The sequence below is a fragment of the Melospiza georgiana genome, chromosome 2 (assembly GCF_028018845.1).
Source record: "Melospiza georgiana isolate bMelGeo1 chromosome 2, bMelGeo1.pri, whole genome shotgun sequence".
Lineage (NCBI taxonomy): Eukaryota > Metazoa > Chordata > Aves > Passeriformes > Passerellidae > Melospiza > Melospiza georgiana.
This window is the reverse complement of record NC_080431.1, coordinates 139,619-158,087: the sequence shown is the minus strand read 5'-3', so window position 1 is coordinate 158,087 and position 18,469 is coordinate 139,619. Positions and strand designations below refer to the sequence as shown.

The window sequence follows — 18,469 nt, the reverse complement described above, 5'->3', positions numbered from 1 at the left end:
GTTCCTGAGGCTCAGAGGGACCCTCCTGTGTTCCAGTTTGTGTCCATTGCTTGGCTCCTGCCACTGGGCACACGGGTGCTTTCCCCACTCTGTTCATCCATTCCTCCATCCATCTGGTACCTCTCGTTGGGATTGCCAGCTCACACCTGGGTCTTCACTCCTGGTAACAAAACTGCAGTGGCAGCACATCAGCAGAAACCTAAGGTTAGTCCCTTCCTTGGGCCAAAACGTTTTGCTTTTCCCAGCTCCCAGTCCTCTCCTTGCTTTTACAACCTTGGAGGAAAGACATTTTACATTGCAATAGTGATTTAACAATGAAACAGTGATTTAACTGATGACCTGATCCCCTCCTGACTTACCTCCTGCCTGCCACCACTCACCAGCAGGCAGACAGACAAATTCCTCCAGGTGCCAGAGAAGCAGCTGCTTCCCAAGGTGGAGCATTTCACAGACACTGGGAATGCGTTTAGAGGGGAAAACAAAGAGCAGTGCTTAATAAGGCATGCCTGTCTAAATGGATCCCCAAACACAGTGACAGACCCTGCCCAAACCCCAGCACCAACTCAGCAGGGCAGGGAAGCAGCTTCTGCTCCAGGCTGGGAGGTCAAGCCTCACTCAGCATCTGTTCCTCTGACTGAACTATTTATAGTTCTGCATTCGAGTTGCTATTTCATTCTTTTTGCATAAACTTTCCAGGCTAATTGTGGAAAGCTGTCCATTAGTGGCTCACCTCATTTCCAAATACTCACTGTTCGCAGCAGTCAGAGTCAGAATGAAGGTAAACATAAAAAAATCTGATAAACAGACATGGAATTATTTGAATCTTTCTGAAACAACACCCAAAATATCCAGCAGACAAAACAGAAAATTAATGAGGTATGCACTTCTGTCCCAAGCCCTAAAAACCAGCAGCTGCAGTGCCACAGCTGGAACCTCTCCAGGCTGAGGGCTGAGGTTTTAGCAATGTTCTGGTGTATGTCTCCTTGGAGAGAGAATGGATTCCCTTCATGGAAGGGCACAGCTACTCTCAAACTCCCAAAAATAAGTGGTTTACAAGAAAGAAACACCACATACAGGTTTGCAACTTTGCAAAATCAAAGTTTTGTCTATCTCATTATCTCCTTGGACAGTTAAATACCCACAGGCTTTCCTCAGTTCCAGTACTCTTCAATCATTTCCCAGTGAGTTCGTTCCATTTCAGCCACAATAAATGAATCCAGCAGAGCCACAAACGCTGTTGTGACAACTCCAAAAAGCATCAATGCTATGGAGAGTTTGCTCAGCTAAAGAAAAAACCAGCACCAATTACATCAGAGAACAGCAGTCAAAGGGGAGCAGAATCTGTGTTAAACGTTTCCTATGCGTGCTTTTCCCTTGCTTACAGGGAGGAAATGAGAATATTATAAGCTCCAGGACATTGATTTTCCTCTTAGGAAGTGGAAGAACAAAGTGTTTTTTCAAGAACCTTTTTTGCCATGTGAAATAATTCCAAGTAAGTTTTAAATTAAAAATATTTGATGTTTTTTAACTAAAAATGCTGATTTTTCCTTTAGTAAAAAGTCATGTTACTGTAAAGTTGAGATTCAAGGAAAACTACCAGACACCAAACTTCCCTGAAAGTAAAAAAATAAGTGATTGCAGTAAAAGCACCACGAATAGTTCACTGAATGGCATTCATTACCTGTTCTGCATCCAGTCTTCAAGCTGCGAGTTCAGCAAACACTTGGCTTTCAACTTGATCGGTGTCTCTTCAACCAAACTCATACAGAAAATTATGATGATTTTTTACTTCCATCCTAAAAGATCTGGTCCTATTAAACTTGGGTTTATCCAGTCTACCTGCAAATGATGCTTGTGTTTGTACACAAATTACTGTCAACCTCTATATACCAGCAAGAAAAACTAAACCCAAAGAATGAAAATGAAGCACGAGGATGTCACTGGTGTTTATATAAAAACATTTCCTTTAAACAATTATTAAGAAGTTAATTCATTTAAAAATTACAGTTTGGAAAGCGCTATGTTGAAATGTGAACAAGCACATAAAAACCCCTTCAATCTCCCTGGATTAGTCAGGGGAAACTGATTTCCTATAAAATAAATTACTTTCTCCAATAGCAATGCAAGAGTGAGAAGAGAGTATAAAGAGCACTCTGAACACCACCAAACACTCCAGTGCATATTTACTACATCTCTTACCTATGAAACAGATTGACACTTGCATATCAAAATTACAAGTTTCAAATAAAATGCCAAACATCAGGAGAATCTGTACAATTCTTTGCAGAGTAAAGTGCTGCTGCAGTCACAGAGAAACAGGAACATTTATTCAACATCTAAGGCCACAGAAGTGACACTTTCAGCTGCTGTCTGAGGAATCTACCACACACAACACAACTCCTTGCTGCAAACAACAGCATCAACCGAGCAGCTTAGGAAGGGGTGTGCAGAGCTTCATCTTGGACCCCACTTGATATCTTTGACACCGTGAAATTGCCTTTTCAGAGCATGGTTGTCTGCCCACTCCGCATTTAGGAACGAGTCGTCATCCTCCTCCTCCAGTTTCTGTGGCAGAGAGGGAGGGAGGCAGTGAGGGCACAGCCTGAGCCTGTCCTGTCACAGCAGCCCAGCACCCCAGGCACACACCCACCTTCAGCTCCTCCTGCTTCCTGTAGTAGTACAGCATCATCTCCTTCTGCTCCTCGTGGCTGAGCACAGGCTCCCGCCCCGGGGCTCCCTGTCCTTTCTGCAAGGGAAATTGAAAATGCTGCTGATGGCTCTGGTGATACAGAGCAGAAGCTGCTACACAGAGACAGCAAAAACCTCTCTTCAGACAGCTGGATTGCTCAAATTTAATAAGGTCCCTCAGGACAGGAAAACAAATGCTGAGAAACTGTGGCTGCATTCATACAATCACAGAATGGTTTGGGTTGGAAGGGACCTTGAAGATCATTTAATTCCATCCCCCTGTTGTGGGCAGGGACACTTCCACTAGCCCAGGGTGCTCCAAGCCCCATCCAGCCTGGCCTGGAACACTTCCATAGATCCAGGGGCAGCCACAGCTTCTCTGGGCACCCTACGTCAGGGCCTCAGCACCCTCACAGGGAAGTGAGGGCTATTTTATTTTTTCATCTCTGTATCTGGATCATGCTGTCAATTCTGTGGACATCAATGGAAGATGCAAACAGGATTAAATCTATTTTACATAAATTTCCACTTTAAAAGATACAATACATCTGTTTCAAGGTCACTCTACATATCTCTTTAGCTCCCCAACTAATACAGACACAGCACGGCATAGGATTCAGTAAAGCTGGGAAGTAAGGGAGCTACACACCACTAGAAATAAAAGGGAATTTCTTATCCAGGCCACTGTGCCCCTGGAAGAAATGAAGGGCAAAGCAGAAAACTCGTGCTGTCAGCAAGTGCAAGTACAGCATCCTGCACAGAGATGGTGGATGCTCTCAAGAACAAACAGGTCTGAGGCAGTTTGTTCTTTGAGCAAGTCCTTCAAGTAATGAAACAGACAGCATTCCTGGGGGGCTACACTGCAGGGGCTATTGAGAGGCCACACCATTTCCCAGTGACCCTGGGAGGAATGGGAAAGCAAATCTGATCTAAATCGATCACCTAAATCACCTAAATCCACCTGCCTTACCTCTCAGGGATGCACTGCAGAACCCACTGCAGGTGGCAAGATTTGCCATAAAACTTCCCAGTTTGTATTCCCTTTATTCTTTAAATACCTCCTTGTTGTACTTCACAAAAACACCATGGAGCAACAAACAGCAACTACAGTATGTAATTGACAGGCTAAAGAGCTACTGAAGAAAAACTCAGAGTATAATCCATTCAAACTTTAAAGCAGATGCACAAGCTGGAACTAATCTAATCCATTTTATACTTCTATGGACAGTTCTCTTCCACAGAGAACAGAGACCCAAGGGTGAGGAACTTGTAGAGCAACCTCCCAGCCATACTCACTTTCTGGATCTTCACAATGATGGTTGTTTTCTCATTTTTGCCCACATAGTCAGAGAGCAACTTTGTTTCTTCTAACTGCTTTCCTGCCCACCACAACTGTGCTTCTGATTCTTTTATAACTTCAGTTCCAGCCTGTGACAAAAGAAACAAGGTGAAGAGTTGGATATTGTTTCTTGTTTGTTTTTTTTTTTTTTTTTTTAACCAGATTTTTTTTCAGGGGAAAAATAAAAATCTTTCTGGAATTCCTAACATGAAGTGTAATTTTACTCCTACATATTTCTCCTCATATTCATCTGTGGCATTTTTATTTATATTCCATTCAATCCTGATCTAATATAAACACTTTGGGACACAAATTCTCCATGTTGGAGGTGAAAACAACTTTCGCTGATGAGATGCAGAACAGCACAGGCCATGTTTAACCCAGGACCACACACAATGGGAATACATTACTGCGTACATGAGTTCCTGACAAGTCTTCTTTATCCTCAAACTCCATCCTGATGGGATCATGGGGAGGCAATCCCATGGGATACACGATCAGGACAGCCCCTCGGAGCTGCTCCAAGGCATCCTTCACCGTTGCCATGTCCACACACACACCGGCCTGAACTTGTTTCTGAAACACACACAGGGATCAGTGGCAAAACAGGCAAACCTGTCTGAAACACAGACAGGGATCAGTGGCAACACAAGCAAACCTGCAGAGAGAGTGGTCAGTTCAAAAGTTAAATGATGGGACATCTGAGCAGAGCCAACAGGCTGCGCAAAAAATTTAGGAGTGCAAATCTCCTCACTGGAATACTGACTTGGGAGTACATCTCTCACCTCTGGCCCCTCCATTTAGCCTGCTCATGTGGGGTGGGGGAGAAAACAAAAAGGGGAGATCTTCACTAAACTGTGAGGAGACAACTGCCCCTGGAACACAGGACTGAAAGCAGGACACGTGTGACCACAATATCAGACAGGGCTGCTGGGGCTCCAGGCACTTGTGACTCATGAACGTGATTCAAGCCAGCAAAATCAAGTCAGGAATGGAGAAGGGGCTTAAAACTTGAGAAAAAAAATAGAGCACATGTGAGCAGAGGTGCAAAGCCTGGCAAACTGCACAGCTCATGCAGAGAACTGTAAGAACAAGTACTTGAGATCATTCCAAGCCCTGCTGCAAGGACAAAGGAGGAACATGACACATCTGGAAGAACAGAAATAAAGGTCTTCCCTGCGGATTTAACAGTTTCTCAAGTACTGAGGTAAGGGAATGTTGCCTCCTTGTGGACGTTCTTGATCTGGCTAACTGGCCAGTACAGCCCCAAATACACAAGCATGTTTGTTCTTTTTTGTCTTTATAAACTGCCAAACCAAACAAACCACTTTCCAAACTATCCTTAACTCCATTCATAAATGTTCCTAAATTTGTGTTTCAAAGCCATACGAAGGCTGAAACACCACAGAGAGCACCTAGAGGTTTGGCACTGTGAATCTGAATGCCTGAGAGCACCGTCCCATCAGGGCAACCCTTGTGCTTGTCTTTGCACACACCCACTCAGCAGGACTGAGCTGAGTGCAAGGGCAAGTTCAACCAAGGCCTAAGCCCTGCCATCCCCGGAATCCCAGGCTGGACTGAGCTCTGAGCACCCTGCTCCAGTGGAAGGCGTCCCTGCCCATGGCACTGGGGTGGCACTGGATGAGCTTTAAGGTCCCTTCCAAACCAAACCATCTGGGATTCTGTGATAACCTAAGAGATTGGAACACATTTTTCAACTAATTACACATAAAAGTCAAATGACTTCATTAACTCCAAGAACAGCACAGCATGCAGTTAATTTCTCACCAGAAAGCACGACAAGCATTCACCCAAAGAACACAACAGTAGCAAATTGCACGGAAAAAACTGAATGTGATTTTATGGTTCCAGATGGGCTGGGCTGCCAGCATTCCCTTGGAGTTTGGATCTGATTCCTTAACCTGTTGAACTACTTGCCAAAAGCCTTAAAGAAAAACATTAACCACAATGTCAGGTTTTATTAGACTGTTCACATCACCTCATGGCATTTCTCAACAACTGTCAGCCCCTGCACAAAAAAAAGTCTGATTTTACTTAAGATGCCCAACTCCACAGCACTTACTAGGAAAGCCCCACACATCACATGAGGAAACTCACCTTAGAGATTAATGCCTTGGCTTCTTCTATTGTCTTCTTTATAACTTGCTGCATTTTTTCATTTGGAGCTAAAAGTAAGAGAGATATATCTCACAGTCTATGCTTACTGTGAAACTAAGAGAAAAGAAACCAAGAGAAAAGAAACCAAGCACACATCCTGTGCAGACTCCACTGTGAGCAGATGAAACAGTATTGTATCATAAAGCAGAGTTACATAGTTCATTCCTGTATTTCCTACTAACTTAAGAAATAAGCAGTATTTTTCATGGGACAAACAAATGGACTTTTCCCAAAGAATGTGACTGGTACTTGCCCCTGGATCCCTGGAAGTGTTCCAGGCCAGGCTGGATGGGGCTTGGAGCAGTGTGGGCAGTGGAAGGTGTCCTTGCCCATGGCAGGGGAGTGCAAGTGAATGAGCTCTAAGGTCCTTTCCAACCTAAACTATCCTGTGATTCCATGGTTCTGTGATCTGGAACTTCACTTGGGACAAAGGTCCTCAGTACAAAGCAACAACCATAATCCCATAATACCCTCCACAACAATCCAAGGCTCCTTCCCTGCTGGACTATTGTGGGCTGTACAGGCAGACATGCTTTAACTGGGCAAAACAGCTTGCAGCTTTCTTTTCTAATTAAAATCTCAATCTAACAAGGAAGACAATTTCACAAATACACTGTACATTTCATATCACAGTTATCTATTTCAATTACTACAAAAAGCCTGTCCTCAAGAACAAAATCCAGCTAAAGCATACTCATGCCCAGCTTATGTCCCACTTGGGTGCATCATCTGATGGCACCTGGTTTGGCTTACATACACACCCTGTTCAATTTTCTAACTTGGTCAATATCACAAGGCTGAACTCCCACTTAGAAAAACATGCTCCGTGAATCTGAGCCCCAGTCAGTGAGAAAAAAAGGAGAAATATTAGAAAAACAACCCGTTAATGTATCTTGGGAGTCCCCGGAGAAACCCAGTTCTCACATTTACAAGTGGGGAGAGTAAGCTGAACTGGAACAGTCAAACTGGCTCCTGGTGATTGTTGATGTGCTGAAGAGAGACACTGCTCTTAAGGCTTGTTAATCAGCATTACCCCAGATTCTGAGCCAAGGCAGAATTCCTACATGTGGAACTTACAGTTCAGCTACCCCACTCCAGAATCAGGGATTTGTTGCTCCCTGTTATATCATGGACTGTCTGTGCCTGAAGGAAAGAAACAAACATTGACATTTAACTTACCAAATCCATTTCTTCGCCCCATTTCATCCTTCCTGAAGACGCTCCCACCACTTGGGACACACTTCTCTGCCCACTCGTCCTTTAACTTCAGCTCTTCAATCTGCTCATCTGTCAGTCCTTGCATGTTGTAAGGTAAGGAAATGCCATGCTCTGCCAGCTCCTCCATCTCTTTAGAGAGTTTAGAGAACAAGATTAAAAGCCTCTGTTACTATAGTTCATTTAAAAAAGCCTTTCACATGATGTACATGCAGGGAAAACTTGCCCCTAGCTTTTAGCTTCCAAACAGGTAGATTCAGGGAATAAAGAATAAGGGATATAAGGACACATATATAGATAGGGATAGTGCAATTATGTTGAAATTTATACATTTTACATAACCATAAAACAATGTAACAAATGACACGTGCAGGGATACAAACCCTCATGGTACTTAGTGGCTATAAACCTTTTCTTTTTGGTATTTCCCTGGTCAGATTTTTTTTAAATTTCAGACTAGCATCAGTTCAGCCTCAGACAGCCCACAAACACCGTGGCTGTTGCACAGCAGCTGTGGGTGGGCTGCAGCCCCAGGTCAGGCTTACCTGACACCAATCTCTGCTCTCACAGCCCCACGGCGGGGTTGGAAATGTTTTTTAAAGCTGCCTCGGAAGCTGCTGGGCAGGAGGGAGCACCTCACAGTGCTCTGAAGGAGGACTCTGGACAAGGGACCGTAACCAGGGGCCTGGCGTGCCAGGACAAGGGGGAACGTGTTCAAAGTGCCACAGGGCAGGGATAGATGGGATACTGAGGAGAAATGCTTCCCCCTGTGAGGGTGGGCAGGCCCTGGCACAGGTGTCCAGAGCAGCTGTGGCTGCTCCCAGAACCCTGGCAGTGCCCAAGGCCAGGCTGGACGGGGCTTGGAGCACCTGGGACAGCGGAAGATGTCCTTGCCATGGCAGGGGTGGGACTGCGAGAGCTTTGAGGTCTAAACCAAACGATTCCGCGATTCCGATTTAAGCAGCCGCTGCCAGCACACGCAGCGGGACAGGTTTCAGCGCTTTGCACGGCCCTCACTGGACACCGAAGGCGGGAATTCGCACCGAGCCCGCCGGGAGCGGAGCCGCTCCCGCCCGCCGCGGCCCCGCGGTACCTGCGCACAGGCGCTGCACCTTCAGCCGCCCGTTGTGGATGCGGGCGACCAGCGGCGCCAGCTCGGCCAGGCGGGCGCTGCCCGGCGCCTCCAGCAGGAACTCGCTCTCGCCGCCGCGCTTGACGTGCAGCCGCACCATGGCCGGCCCGGGCGCCCCCTCAGCAACGGAGCCGAGTCCCTGGATACCAGCGGCAGGGAGGCACCGCGGGCACCGGCCGCGCCCGCCGCTTCGGGGGGCCCTGAGGGCGCGGGGGGCAGCTGCCGCCCCCGCCGGTAGCACCGGGATCCTTCGGGATCCTTCGGGAGGCTCCGGTCCCGCAGCAACGGCGCCTCCGCCGGTGCCGCCGCTGCTTCCCCTTCCGGCCTCCCCGTGAGGGCACGGGAGCGCTTAAAGGGCCCGCGCGCCCTGCCCCGTGTGGAGAACGACCGAATGTCCCGCTAACTGCAGGTAGGGAGTTTAATCACCTCTTAAATTAATTGTTTTGATTAGTCATCAGCTATATTTATATAATTTATAAGTAGCAGCTATATTTATGTAAATTATAAGTAGTGGTACTTCCGACCACTCCGTGAGGGCACGGGAGCCCTTAAAGGGCCCGCGTACACCAGCCCGTGAGGGGAACGGCAGAACGTCTTACTAATTGCAAGTAAGGAGTTTAATTACCTCTTCAATTGATTGTTCTAATTAATCATCAGCTATATTTATATCAATTATAAGCAGAGGACTACTCTTAAATTACGCTCGGGTGGTATTTAGCAAAGTTGTTACAAGCTACTTCTGTGAGGACAGCCTGGGAAAAGGCCTGAAACATTCAGTTTTGATAAACTAACTCTGATATTTCCAATGAACAAAGCCCAGGAGAGAAAGAGGGACTGGGGAGGTTGGACATCTAGAATGCAGAATTTATGGATCACAAGAACACTATGCAGAAAAAAACAGAGAAAAACTCCGTATATGCACTGGAAATTCCCTACTAAAGGGAAAGATACAAAAAGACTAAAAATACGCACTAATTAGCATAAGAAGTGAGAAATAAATTACCAGTAAACGACAAAATACTAATTAATTAAAGATAATGATGTAATTTAGAACCCAAGAACACTAATGTCTTGGTTTACTAAAAATGTTTAAATAAGTGAAAAAGTTTGGTATCAGTGCCCATGTGGAGGCCGGAATTCTGTCAGGCATACAGCCCCCGGCCAAGAATAAAGGAATGCCTAACCTGCTGACACTAAAAACATGGCTGTAGAGGGTTTAATTTATCCTGCTGATTCAGGAGGATTTGGTAGCATGGGGGCACAGAGAGAGAATGACCACCCAGACCATAAGGATGGGAACATTTCAGGCATACCTGGGTGTCCTGGGGGATACAGCCATGGAAACAGAGTCCAGGGACACGTGGGCAGTGGGTCTCACCTCCATGCTCAGTGTTTGCAGAGCGTCTGCTGCTGCTCATTGCTCCCATCAACACAGGCAGGGCCTCGCTGCAGCTCACATGTATAAACATACACACATATATACAGACCCTGAAATTTGGGAGCATTCCCTGTGGCCCCCGCAGTCCTGTGAGGCGCAGAGGAGCCGCACGCCGGGTACAGTTCAGACAGATAGTTTTTAATCACTGCCATTAAATATTCGACAACATATTTTATCACGTGACTCCCACTAGCAAAAGTTCCCCCCTGAATTTGGTTTGCTAACGTAAGGATATACCAAAACATCAACCACACTGCTGGATGTCTGCAGCGACAGCGTGAAACAAGGAACTCACATACCGAAGCACACGTAGTACCACTGCTGTTCCAAGTGTACAACTGGAATGACCTGAACAGAAAAAGCGCAATAGAAACTCACTATCACTCCTCTAGGCGGCTGCAGCTCGTGGCTAGCCAGGGCTGTCCGAAGGAATCGTGGATTATGTCATGGATCATGTTGTGAGAGCGTTTGAGGCTTTCCAAAGCGTGCTGCCCTGGGATATTGCACTACTCTAAATACAATCCAAGTGTGCTGTTCACCCCCTGGCTGGCACACTACACGGCCTGCAACTGGCAAATACTGCTTTGTATCTCAAAAGCCAAAGGGGGTTTTCCAGAGGTTGAGGAAAAGCTTGCTGTATCAGCTGTTTCCAGTTTGTGGAAAAAAAAAAATAGTTTAGTTAAACTAGTAATGAATAAATGGATGATATGAAACAATTATTCTGAATTAGTGCTAGCGAGTGTAGGTCACAATAGGATCTAACAACTGAAATGTACTGACACAGGAGATTAATTGAATATATTAATATGCAAAGTTTTGTTTCTATTTTTAAAGTAAACTATTTTTGTTGTGCCTCAAATTCAAATATAAGCCTTACAAATAGCCGTAGCCTCTGTTATAAATTAAACAGCTTCTAAACAATACTTGTCAACATTCAAATCTCCATAAACTTTGGCAGCTCTTTGGTAAATACTTATAAATATCAACTAACAAAACAGTCAAAAGGGAGGGGGGAGGCTGCCAGCAGGGAGCCTCTTCTTGTGGAATTCCACAGAGGAGAACAGAAATGAAAGAGCTCCCTAAGCAAAATCTGTGTCCAGGATTGACAGGTTTTAGTGAGACAGTAGCTCACCCTTCTTCTCTTTGTCTATTCAAATACTATTACACCGAGATTTCCATAAACTTCTGACCATTTGTTGTGCTCTACCATATATACACATTCAAAGTTTATACACAAGCTGAAGTGGCTGTTTACGAGCAGAGTTAAGTTTCAGTGCATTTAACAATTAATTATTGCACACAGAATAATCGCAAATGCCCAATTATTCTACTGGATAAAACGTAGGAATGAATACAACCTTCTGCATCTCTGGCCACCTATCTGTAAAACCATGAAACAAATGCAACCTTCTGATTCTCTGGCCACCTATCTATCTCTCTGTGAAGCCATGGCTTGGTGACACCCTGGGTGCCAGGGAGGGCTCTGCAGGGCTACTGCTGCTGCCTGCTCTGGATGGCACGGAGGGGGCAGGTGGCTTTCTGGCTGGCAGCGTGCAGAAGCAGTCAGCAGCACTTTGACTCCAGCCCCTGTCCAAGGCAAAGTCCGATCCCAGGAAGGGCTTGTGCTCAGCTCCCAGCAGGGCCAGGCACGTGGCCGGTTTCCCGGGGCCGAGCTGCGTAAAATCCGGGACACTGGTGGATGGCTTCAGCTTGGTGGGGAAGTTGTCGTCCTCGTCAAACGTCACCCAGCCCCTGGGCTGCACGTTCTCCACCTTGAGAGATTTACTGCGCAGGCAAAAGGCGTTTGCAGCTGCACCCACAGGAAACAGAGGCCTGCTTGTGCCACAGCTGGGCGGGGGCAGAACAGGGAATGGGTGGGGAGCAGCAGCTCCTGCCAGTGCCTGTGAGGGCATCCTGGACTCCCGTGTCTCCATCCTAAATGGGTTCCCAGCACTAGGAGTTCTTTCTGTGAATGGATTTGAGCAGTTCAGCCCAGTAATAAATGGGTTTGGAGAGCTGTGCTGATGTTCCTGGGATGAGTGGAAGGTTGGAATAGGAGGCGTTGCTGACATGCAATTTACAGGATTCGAATTCTCCGCATTTCTTTGCCTTGATGAAGGCAACTGTATCAACTCCTTCTGGTTTGAGGTTGGAGCGGGTGATGTTCGGACAGAACTCTGCATCTTGGACACGAGCAGCTGGAATGACAGGTCTTCAAAAGGGTCACTGCTGAGCTGGGGTTCAGGGTTAGTGCCGTGTGTCCCGTTGGGATTCTGCTGCAAAGGAAGCAACACACTCAGGAATCATGCAGCTGGCTCCAGGGTATTCCCACTGCCCCCTTCTCACTCCCCAGCTCCACCTTCAACCCAGTTTTGTTATAACTAGAGCTGTAACAGCAGCCAGAATCCCCTCTGTCTAAAGGAAAGCCTGTAAGGTGTTAAACACCATTCCCCTCTCCTCGGTGGGGAATGCAGCTGGAATCTGCTCCCTGCAGGCCCCAATCCCAGCAACAAACACTAAGGGAACTTGGCATGGGAAAATGTTCAGGAAATGGATGCTAAGCGAGGCACACTGGATTCTAAGCAAGGGAGAGCCCAGCACAGCTATGGACTGAAAAGCTCAGGTTACATTGTTTGGAGTTTACCATACTGATGTTACAAGCAGCATTAAAGCACCACAATGAAAGGCAACATTAGTGTTATTAGTGTGTGCAGTCAGACATTGCTATGGAGGGCAGGCATCCGTAAGCACCTCTTTCTTCTTGGCATGAAAAGGGACAATCGCTAATTAAAACAACAAGTTATCCTTCGAGAAGACAGTTTTCCCCACAGAATTTCTCAGCTTTTAAAACCAAAATATTCCTGGTTTTACACACTGCTTCAAACAACAATGCAAGGTATTTTTTACCTCGTACAAGCTGTCCAAAAAGGTGGAGTATCTACTTTGCTCAGTATGCACACTGACAGAACAGAGTTTGGAGCTTCCCCTTATCAAATGAGTTAAGCTTAAGTAAAAACGGCTTCTAAGAGTTCAAATGTCACAAAAAGATTTTATGACAAATTAGCAGATAAATTTAATGTACCAAAACAACTGAATTGACTGTCTATAGTTGAAGTTTTTAGCAGAATAATATTAAAACAAAGGCACTGAGTAACTCAGGAAAAAATGCGAAAAATTGAACTGTAGAAGGAATAGAAATCTAATGCAGCCTGGCACCAGCTGGTACTGGTTAAGTCCTGTGGCCATTTGAAAGTACAAGATCCCAAAGAAAGCATGAATCCAAATTGCTGCTCATTCTAAGTAAAAACTTGCTTGGAGTAATTCTGGAACCAAGTGTTTTTAAAATGGTAACTGTTTTACTCTGGGTCACAGCAAGGTCTCTGTTCCCTGAGAAATGTGATATATGGGGTTTATTCTGAAATAGCATGTGGCAGTGCAGTAGCATCAGGATTTACGTGCAAAGAGAACATTTATTGCCAACACTGATCTGTTTTTCCCTGAACAGCCTGAGATCAGGAGGCTCAGCAGTGCCTAAGCAACACAGGCAAAGGCCCCATTGTTTGACAAAAAGATGATGACACACAATAGTCTTTCTGGCCTGAATAACAGCAGTGTCATTTTCAATGCACCACGAAAGGAAAAAGCACACTATGGTATGACAGTCACCCATGGATGCAGACAGGTGTGTTTAACGGGATGGGGCTGCAGATGTATGAAACACCATTCATACATCTCTGCTGCTAAATGGATGGAGCCACAACAAGACTGGGAAATAGTCAGATACCTGTTACCCTGACGGTTGCTCCTGCTTGTGAAAGAGAAACACATATCAGAGCAAGGAAATCAGCAAGAAAATCCAAGTAACAAAGCAACCTCGTGTTAAAAATAATACTTTCAGAAGTTTTCACAAAGCCATTTTTTGAGTTTTAAATACAAACCACAAGTGTTTACTACACACTACACTAAATTTTCCATTTCTGTTGTCTTCTACTGTAAGTGCGACCGTTAGGAGTCATAAAAAACCAACTCAAGTCCATTCTAATGATATTTCCATACAGACACCCATTGTGCAGCTGATTGTGCTACTTTTTGGAGACAAATTACAGGAATCTGAGCATGGATGGTCTAATTCTAGTCACCTATTACCATGAAAACCCCACAGCTCTCATTCTGGGAACTGTGTCAGTATCATCCCTGATCTACAGAAACAGTTTTGCAAGCTGATAAAACCCATAATGCCTCTCCTCCTGTGGAAATCCAGAATCTCCCTTCTTTGCAATAAAGATCTATTTCCAGTAACTAATTCTCTTTTTCAGTGTGGAGATTGTATAAACTCCTGAATATTCACACTGTACCAGTCATTATTTTTATAAGAATAGATTTCATTTCTCCAAAATCATAATCAAGATTTGCATAGAAGGATGGCATGGAATTCACTACTTCTCAAAAGATCTTGCACGTCTTTAAAGATGTTTCCTCAGAAACCTGCACGTTTTTGGTCTAAGTTTCCAAAATGAAAGGCAGTTCACAGGCAAAGAAAGAGGTTGAGGAGAAACAAAGGAAAAGCATTTAAAGATTTTTCCAGTTTGAGTTCAAAAATCAGCTCACTGAGCACTGAATTTGGCTGCTTCACTGTGGTACAACATAGGCATTAACTACTGTAGCAAAAAAGGTCTTCACACACAGGCAAAAGAAGAAACCTGAGCAGCACTGAAAATCTGCTTCTGCATTTTTAAGCAGCAATAAGAAACTATGGCTTTTCCTAGAAAAAGTTGGTGTTTTTTATCATAACAGTCTAAATAATCCCAGAGAAAACAGAATGTTAGTGTTACTGTATGAAATTTCCACATTATGTGGTTAAGTATTTTAATTGACACTGAGGAATTGGAAGAATTCTATTTCTCTCAAGTATTTATTAATATATTGATTAGACTTATTTACTTACTTATCAATGTCATCTCCCTTCTATGAGTGATCACCAACATCAAGCACCACACCATGCAGTAACAATTTAAACCTGTGCTGCCTTACCGTGCAGCTTGTCATGCACATAGCATTATCAAATCAGATTGCCTTGATCGAGAGCTTTACCATACAAAGTTGCCAAATGACAACATCATTTTAAGACTGAGCTGCCCATAAACTGTAAGGCTATCACAAGAGATCCGAAATTCAATGTTTAGTATTTAAGATGTTAGTTATTCAAGGACAATACACAAGCCATTATTGCTCTCCTTGAGCCCCGGGACCACTGAATCCGATCTCTGGACCCTTGTTTTTGTTTCTGTGCTCGCTTTGAGGGTTCCTCAGAAGCCTGCAGCACCAGTACGAGCTGTGCTCACTCACACGGTGACAGGAGGTCCCTGCAGGGTTTTACTCACGTGCTGCTGGGAGGGAGCAGGTTCCGAAGGCAAACTGTGAGAGGAGCGGCTGCGCGGCGGCGGCTGCGGGGGCTCCAGGCTCTGCGGGGCTGCCACGGGCACCAGGGGCTCCTGCATCCTCAGCACAGCGGGGCTGGGCTGGGCAGGGCCCGCAGCCTGCGGCTTCAGGGGCTCCGGGAGCAGCGGCGAGCCTGCAAGGACACGGCAGTGACTGTCGCGGCAAGGAACAGTGACCAGGATAGGGATGGCAGGATGGGGAAGCACCAGAGGGAACTGCAGAGAAGGGGCTGTGAGAACAGCAGCTGTTCATGGCAGCGGGACTGGAATCCGTCAGAAACTCAGCACATCTCCAGTAAAAATTGCTACTCAAGGTTAAGTGACAGAGGGCAGGGTTAGATGGGATATCAGGAAGGAATTCCTTCCTGTGAGGGCAGGCAGGCCCTGGCACAGGGTGCCCAGAGCAGCTGTGGCTGCCCCTGGATCCCTGGAATGTCCAAGGCCAGGGCAGACAAAGCTTGGTGGAAGGTGGCCCTGACCATAGGCAGGGGCTTGGAATTCATCTCCAAGGTCCCTTCCAACACAAACCATGCTGTGGTTTTACACAAAACACAAACCATGTCACCCCAAAAGGAGCTTCAGTTATACTGAACAGTATTTTGGAAGTCACTATTATAAAATGTGTATTTTCATACATAAAAAGATAAGGGTTTTTTTTAAACTAAGTTTAGGAAGTTGTTTTGAGAGTCAGACATGAATGCTATTCCACATCTTATGATCACAGAACTAACAATGCATAGAGCATCTGGGGATCAATGGCCAGACTGTGACAGACCAGGGTGCTCAGACCAAACCCTGCAATCTTTGCACAGTTTCTCTGATACCACAGAATCTATGGGTGATCTTGAGATTAGCATCCAAAAATGCAATACTTGTGGGTGCCTAACACAAAGTGCCAAATGCTATTCCATCCAAGAATCTTATTCCTAGTGAAAAGTGGAGGCATGTGTTGAGAACAAAGCATTCAAAGCAGACCGTAGCACTTGGCTGAACGGGACATTTGTATTTAACTCACCCCGTGGGGGTTCCGCTGCCTTGGGCTGCGCCTCCGGTGCCGCTCGTGCCCCCGAGGGCCGGACATGGCTTTGTGGGGCACTGATAACTCCAGCTCGGGGGGGAACAGTCTGACAGCAAAGGGGGCAAAAGAAAGGATTTTAGTGCAGCTTTGGAGCTGCAGTCACCTACTGCTAAATGATTCAGAATAATCCTGATTATTTCACAGGATAACCAGGATTCTGTGAACAACAAATTCTTTTATAACAGCTGCTCAACTGATTTTTTTTATGCACATGCAAGAACAAAGAATATATTTTCAAAACATTATGATGGTTCAATTCAAAGCAAAGGATTTTTACAATGCTTTTCAACTTTATATAAATGCTTAACCTGTGCAACAATGCTAGAAACAGTTATTAGTTTGCTAGTCTTAATAAGATAATTTACCTAAGTCCACGAATTGTAAGCAACAAAACCAACAAGAGCAACTACTTTATTTGGAGGTCTGTTTCTCATCAAACAGTATTAATGAAACACATCCTGTGTCATCTGAAGGCTGACGTCTCCCTGAGGCTGATGGAATAGAAGTTAATGTGCTGGGAAAGTAAATTTCAAAGTTTACATCAGTATTTGAAGACACATAGGAAGCTATTCCAGATTAGAATTATAACAGTAAATTACAAACAACACAGTGAAAGCTGAATAAAAGGCCCTGGGATAAAAATGCCAGAGATCAAGGGAAAAGGACTGAGAGACAAGTTTGTAAGACTTGTTTCCTGTAAAATGTTGTGTACCAGAGGACATGCTAGAAATGGTTTTCAGAGCAAATTTCATTGCACAACTCTACACAAAAATTCATTAGAAACAAGCGAATACTATAAAAAATAGTCTAATTCTTGATCTTAGTTTTTACTAGCTATGACCCTGGCTTTGTATCACGTGATTGCTTATGCTTGGCTGGGTCCATTGACCAACGTCCTGAACTCTTTCAGCCACCTGACCTCAAATTCCTGTCTGAATTCCTGAATCTCCTATCTGATCTGAGATTGCCAAGATGCATTTTGTTATTTCTTTCAATATTCTGATAGTAGGCAGGAGGATGATTGGATTATACACCAAAAAATATTTTTAAAAAATAAAAATATGCCAAAAAGGAACAGAAGAGAAAGTGTAAAGCAGCTCTCAGGATCCCTCAGTGGGAAGCAGCACCCACTGTAGCTACTGTCCCTGGTCCTGAAATCCCTGAGATGAAATCCAACAATCACCTGAGACAAAGGCAACCACACAGTGAAAAACGAATACATTCTTGCCTATATATACCACTTTTTCTTTACCCAAATTGTAGAAGAGGCCATTTTACATTTCCAGAAGAATAAGAAATAAAAAAAAAGAGCCAAGATCATGAACGGCTCACTGTGAGAATCAATCTCTTTGAGAAAAATGAATCTGTACAATTTGCTTCAAGGGAGACTTTCAACAGCAGTTTTCATTAGTTCCAATATTGGAATATGCTGCAAAGTCACAGAATTATCAACAGACAGTCCCATTACTCAGTAACTCTTTAAGAACACCTGTAGCTATTCAAACACTTCCCTCTTCCCTCCCATAAGGCTCCTACTTGCTTCTGTTGAGAATAAACTAGGCAGACAGATTTCATCTCTTGGTTTCCTGTGTGGGGTGAAGCACCTGAATGCCCATAAATCCCTTCCTTCCCTCCTTCAGTTCAGTTCCACAAACAAAGGAATGAAACACAGTACTAATATCTGCTGAAAGAGTTGAAGGTTTCATTTTTACATGAAGACTCTTATGAAAATCAGTCTTTAAAACAAGGTACATCAGAAGATCTCAATTGCACAGTAACCATTAATGGCCTGTCAGTAATTAACTGCTGGCACGATTTGTGTTTCAGTGCAGAAGATAATGCATTTTATCACACCAAATCAGTAAGGACATAGAATAAAAACAGTAACCTTGCAGTTATTTGAAAGGAGATGTCAAATGTGTATTTGGGAGCCTATTGTGTGATCGCAGAGTGCAAAACAATC

General features: G+C 44.7%; 2 protein-coding genes across 9 annotated transcripts in view; both read right to left on the bottom strand.

Annotated features, from left to right (window-relative positions):
- Positions 1 to 2,166: 2,166 nt before the first annotated feature.
- Positions 2,167 to 8,709, bottom strand: CFAP298 (cilia and flagella associated protein 298). Its single transcript, XM_058019083.1, has 7 exons — positions 8,514 to 8,709; positions 7,385 to 7,552; positions 6,146 to 6,213; positions 4,445 to 4,603; positions 3,985 to 4,116; positions 2,651 to 2,746; positions 2,167 to 2,565 (listed from the first exon to the last, which is right to left on the bottom strand). The coding sequence occupies exons 1-7, from the start codon at positions 8,650 to 8,652 to the stop codon at positions 2,455 to 2,457; spliced, it is 873 nt and encodes a 290-aa protein (XP_057875066.1). The 5' UTR covers positions 8,653 to 8,709; the 3' UTR covers positions 2,167 to 2,454.
- Positions 8,710 to 10,107: 1,398 nt separating this feature from the next.
- The window catches only part of SYNJ1 (synaptojanin 1), a 48,558-nt gene continuing 40,196 nt past the window's right edge, over positions 10,108 to 18,469 (bottom strand). For 4 of the 8 annotated variants that reach the window (XM_058019094.1, XM_058019101.1, XM_058019100.1 and 1 more), the window contains 4 exons: positions 16,444 to 16,552; positions 15,372 to 15,562; positions 13,775 to 13,798; positions 12,173 to 12,266 (listed from right to left, as the gene is read on the bottom strand). In XM_058019094.1, coding sequence (XP_057875077.1) covers positions 13,778 to 13,798; positions 15,372 to 15,562; positions 16,444 to 16,552 — 321 coding nt within the window. In that variant the 3' untranslated portion in view covers positions 12,173 to 12,266; positions 13,775 to 13,777. Of the gene's footprint in view, positions 12,267 to 13,774; positions 13,799 to 15,371; positions 15,563 to 16,443; positions 16,553 to 18,469 lie in introns of all 8 variants that reach the window. The other 4 variants (XM_058019096.1, XM_058019097.1, XM_058019099.1 and 1 more) reach the window with 4 other exon arrangements.

Excerpts from the sequence above, each read along its gene's own strand:
- CFAP298 (XM_058019083.1), bottom strand. The coding sequence starts at position 8,652 with ATGGTGCGGCTGCACGTCAAGCGCGGCGGCGAGAGCGAGTTCCTGCTG. Across the intron at positions 4,117-4,444 it reads AAGACTTGTCAGGAACTCAT|GCTGGAACTGAAGTTATAAA; the intron begins GTACGCAGTAAT and ends CTTTTGTCACAG. Across the intron at positions 2,747-3,984 it reads TCATTGTGAAGATCCAGAAA|AAAGGACAGGGAGCCCCGGG; the intron begins GTGAGTATGGCT and ends TTTCCCTTGCAG.